This window comes from Berghia stephanieae, chromosome 2, assembly GCF_034508935.2.
Source record: "Berghia stephanieae isolate SIO BIC M18660-M18661 chromosome 2, UCSD_Bste_1.3, whole genome shotgun sequence".
Taxonomy (NCBI): Eukaryota; Metazoa; Mollusca; class Gastropoda; order Nudibranchia; family Aeolidiidae; genus Berghia; species Berghia stephanieae.
Genome location: NC_088361.1, coordinates 110,423,826 through 110,428,825, shown reverse-complemented (window position 1 = coordinate 110,428,825; position 5,000 = coordinate 110,423,826). Strand labels below are relative to the sequence as shown.

The 5,000-nt window shown below is 39.9% G+C and overlaps 1 protein-coding gene across 1 annotated transcript in view; it reads left to right on the top strand.

Moving 5' to 3' along the window:
- The window catches only part of LOC144966225 (RNA-binding motif, single-stranded-interacting protein 2-like), a gene marked incomplete in the record, with an annotated part of 271,179 nt that overhangs the window by 8,977 nt on the left and 257,202 nt on the right, over positions 1–5,000 (top strand). Inside the window, 1 exon segment of the mRNA XM_078902404.1 lies at positions 2,526–3,057. Coding sequence (XP_078758530.1) covers positions 2,902–3,057 — 156 coding nt within the window.

Sequence of the window (5,000 nt, the reverse complement as noted above, 5' to 3'; positions counted from 1 at the left end):
TCATAAAATTACAAAATATGAGTGAATTGCATACGAAATTTACAGATACTTCAATTCTCGTTCACAAATTGTTACCGCTTATATGAATTGTCTAGTATTACATACGGTATACAATACAATGCAAAAACAAGAGGCCTGGGTTTATACATTTATATTATCTTCCCCCAAGTTTTTGAGATAGCGCGAGAAATGCTCACGTTGGGCTTGAGATTGTAGAATTACCAACCATTAAGGAAACAATGAAATGTCTTTGAAATGTAAAAAAAAAAAAACAAGTGGAGCTTTTTATATAGTGTAATATCGCCTAACAGGCGTCATGTCTCGTTCTACGTGTTGCTGTTGGTCGGGGACCCTTTGTAAAGCGCCTTGAGCAAGTTTAGTGGATAAGGGGCTCGATAAAAGCTCTTTTTTTATTTTGGTTCATTTGTAAAGAAAGAATATTTATTCAACTGAAGATTAAAGTATAATTTATTAGTCTAATTGAAACAGATCTACTATGAAAGTGTCTGCGAATTCGATGGTTGTACACTAAATATTCACTAAAACGTGCTCAAAGCGCTTTACAAAGGGTCCCTGACCAACAGCAATACGTAACATGTAGAACGAGACATGACGCCTGTTAGGTGATGATACATTTCATTTTTTTTTTCCCGACAGAACAAGACAACGCTGTTAACGGCAAGGTAGTCATTTTACACCTGAGTACGTTGAGAGAATGTGAGTAAAGAGTCTTTTCCAAGGACTTAACTTATGCGCCGAGCGAGGCTCGAACCCAGGATCTTCCGATACGAAATGAGTGTCATTCCACTAGATAACATAGCCGCACAAACGTAACAATAATTAACACAATATTGCCGTATGCTTATGCTCTGACATGAAAGGAAAAAGAAAACCCAACACATTAGAAAAAAATTATGGTCAGAAAAACCGTCCTTCAAATATACCCATGTTCATATTCTCATCAAATTGTTCGACAATATATAGATAGTATGCACTTGGCTAATAAGTTCACAACATTGCCATCCGGAAGTATAACTGGCCAACACACAAAACTGTGTGTCACCATGATCTTTTATAGTCTGGTTATTACAGTTTAGTAAGAATTACTCATAAACGCGGATGGCAAAAAACAATAACAAACACCTGAGTGACGTCATCTTCGAACTATCTATACAGTTAGACCTGCCTGGTACTACGAAAAATTCGTAGTAATACGAATTAATTTTTGGCTCCAGTCACAGAACGACATACCTACGACTCTTTGACTCACTAAATCTTGTTGAAAGTGAACGTTTAGTTCCTTAGATCCCATAGGGAATGAGATTAGCGGAAGAGTAGCGTCCCTTGATTTGACGTCACCTTACAGAGAGAACGTCAATTTGGTTTTGAAGTGTCTCAAGCCGCTTTCACCGGAAGCGAGGACGAAAGACGCATGAGCACACACAACCAACATGACGTTCTCTCTCTAATAACTTTTCCGCCGGTGACGTCACAGACTATGGGTGACGTCCAATCAAGGGACGCTACTCTTCCGCTAATCTCATTCCCTATAGTCATGACTTTGGAGTATTTTGGGACCATGGTGACATGGTGAGGACAAATACTTATTTGTAAAGCTATTTATAGTGACTTCTGCTTCTTTTTTCCCCATTGGAAATGACGAATTTTAAAACATTTCAAGTGGGCATCGCTGTATTTGTCACATATCGCCTTAATAAGGTATTATGGTGTTAAAATTGGGCAGGTGGGAGGGGGTGGGGGTTGCTGTGTCTGTTCGAGCTGGCGGAAAGTACTTTGCCGTAGACTATTAAAGAATTGGGGAAAAACCGCCATGATAATTAAAAAGGGGTGCTTTGCAATTCAATCACATTTTACACCCGAGTACGGTGAGAGAATGTGAGTAAAGAGCCTTTTCCAACAACTCAACTTTGTACCGCTCAGAGCGTAGCTCGAACCAAGGACATTCCGATCCGATGGCGAGATCTCAAACCACTAGACCACACGTCAGAACGAACTTGATGCTCAAAATTTCTAATTTTAAATCTAAATTAGTTGTGGCGACTCTCTGTAATCCGAAAATGCTTTACTCTGAAGAATTGGTGTCGTTTTAACAACTGCTCAAACCCACAGATTTGTGTGTTGGAACGTAGTTCAGGATTGAAGATAAACGCGACACTTGTACTTGTATGTGTTTGTGTATGTCGTTCTAGTGGGTGTTTTGTGTGTGGGCGTGGATGTAAAAAATAAAAAAAAGGTGGTGGTTGGGGTGGGAAGGTCTTGTTTTAGCTTTACACAACATTAAACGTATTATACCCTCACTTTTTCGTCTGTGATGGAAAATGTTTCCTCACCTTTCCACATTTATGTATTCCTGAAACTGGTCTTTGGAATTTTCGTTGTTTTTTATTAATTAATTAATTAATTTATTTATTTATTTATTTATATATTTATTTGCTTGCTTGTTTATTTGTTTATATATTTATTAATTTGTTTATTATTGCGATTCCTTTCAAAATGGATATCAGTAAGGAATAAGTAACCCCCTACTTTGTGAAATCTCCAATTTCAGCATAGCTAAACTTACCTCATGAAATTATCGCTTCAATGCGTCATCATCTGACATCATAATTCATTCCATACATACAAAGTTATCAAACATCCTTTGTGATTCATTTGGAGATTATCTTCAAAACTTCAACAACGAAATATTTCTCCCAAAATCAAACATCGACATCAACCAACTTACAACCAATAATCGTAATCGTAATTGAAGGTTTTTTACCCTGCAGTCGCAATCGCCATTGCAGCAGCAGCCGCAGTAGCGTCTTCTAACTGCAGCCGCGTCTACCCAAACCCGTGCAACAACCCCCAGGACATCTCCTGTATCCGGAGAGCGTGCCCATGCTTGCTGACAGCCAGGGAAGGCATTTCCGGATCGTTGCTCGTCCCGCGTCCTCCGTGAAGCGATTGGGCGTCAACACATCCAGTCTGAACGTCGTCCTGTCGCCCGTCAAGAGGGAAGTCGAGGTAGATCCTTCTACAGTCGTCACGGCTTCGGTAAGTCCTTTTAATATTTTCTTTGTATAAAAAAATAATGTTCATGGCATTATTTGAAAGGCTTATACCATCTGACTACATGACATGCGTAGTGCCACGAAAATATGTAACCTACTGTGCTAAACCGTATTCTGGCATTCTGTCTAGATGAGAAAAATACGGTATGGAGAAGTGCCAGATTAAAACAGAATATAAAGTCACGGTGTCACACAATATATATATATATATATATATATATATATATATATATATATATATATATATATATATATATATATATATATATAAGAAAGAGAGAGAGATAAGAAAGAGAGAGAGAGAGAGAGAGGGAGAGAGAGAGATACGAAAGAAAGAGAGAGAGAGAGAGGTGAGAGAGATATTTGTGTGAGAGAGATAGATGTGTGTGTGTGTGTGTGTGTGTGTGTGAGAGAGAGAGAGAGATAGATAGAGAGAGAGGAGATAGATAGATCGATAGATAGATATAGATTGAGGGAGAGAGAGAGAGAGAGAGAGACGAAAGAGAGAGAGAGAGAGAGAGAGAGATAAGAAAGAAAGAGAGAGAGAGAGAGAGAGAGAGAGAGAGAGAGAGAGAGAGAGAGAGAGAGAGAGAGAGAGAGAATTATAAGTATGTTCTCGATTTTGTTTTTTGTTGATATTTTGATTCGAGTCCACGTTTTCAAGACCAGACTTTTTGGGCAATACTTTGTAGACAGCTGATGTCAGTGGTGTTCACCATTAACATCGCTACCCCATCGAATTCGCAGACACTTTCAAAGAAGATCTGTTTCAATTAGACTAATTGTAATCTTCAGTTGAATAAATATTCTTTCTTTACAAATGACCCAAAATAAAAAAGAGCTTTTATAGAGCCCCATGTCCACTAAACTTGCTCAAAGCGCTTTACAAAGGGTCCCCGACCAACCGCAACATGTAGAACGAGACATGACGCCTGTTAGGCGATATTACACTGTTGTTTTTTTTTTCAGAAACAACGCTGTTGACGCCAGGTACTCATTTTACACCTGAGTACGGTGAGAGAATGTGAGTAAAGAGCCTTTTCCAAGGACTCAACTACACGCCGAGCGGGGGCTTCAGCCCAGAACCTTCTGATCCGAAAGCAGGTGTCACACCACTAGACCACATAGCCGTACGTATGCAACGACTCAACTACACGCCGAGCGGGGGCTTCAGCCCAGAACCTTCTGATCCGAAAGCAGGTGTCACACCACTAGACCACATAGCCGTACGTATGCTAACCCCAATCTATTATTTTTTTAAAGATATAAAATCATATTAATTCGAGCCATCCAAAAACGTTCGACATGACCTTAAAAATTGCAGAAGTGAATAATTGGATAAGTTGAAGCTCATTTTCCATCACCGTGTCTGTTGTTTGTCTTCCCCCCCCCCCCCCCCCCCCCCCCCCCCCCCCCCCGTCTAATAGGCGTATTTCATTGATGGGTCACTAGGCTAAGCTAAAGTATCAGCCACACGTTGTAATGAGATCGTATGGGTAAATAACTTTATTGACACAATGTACACTGCTCGCTTTAATCTTGGGAGGAAGACGACGTTAGCTAGCTATCCCATCGTCCCTAGGCTAGCTTTTCTACAACAGGAAGTTGGTCTTTAATGGTCTATTTCCTTACCATTCGAATGGGAAGTGTGTGTTTGTGGGTTGGGGGGGGGGGGGGGGGGGGGGGGGGGGGGGGGGGGGGTTCTTACTTTTACGATCCATCTGCGTTATTTAATGTTGATTGTTGAAAAGACACCATTGTACCCGTTTAGGCATTGGGAAACCCCGATTTTACCGTGCCTTAATAGTAATAAAGTCATTCCTATTATTCTTTGTAATAATAATTTTAAAATAAATTTTAAAAGAACAAAATATGAGCTTTTATATAGTGCATAGAATGGCGAAGACTTGTGGCTCATGTTGGGTG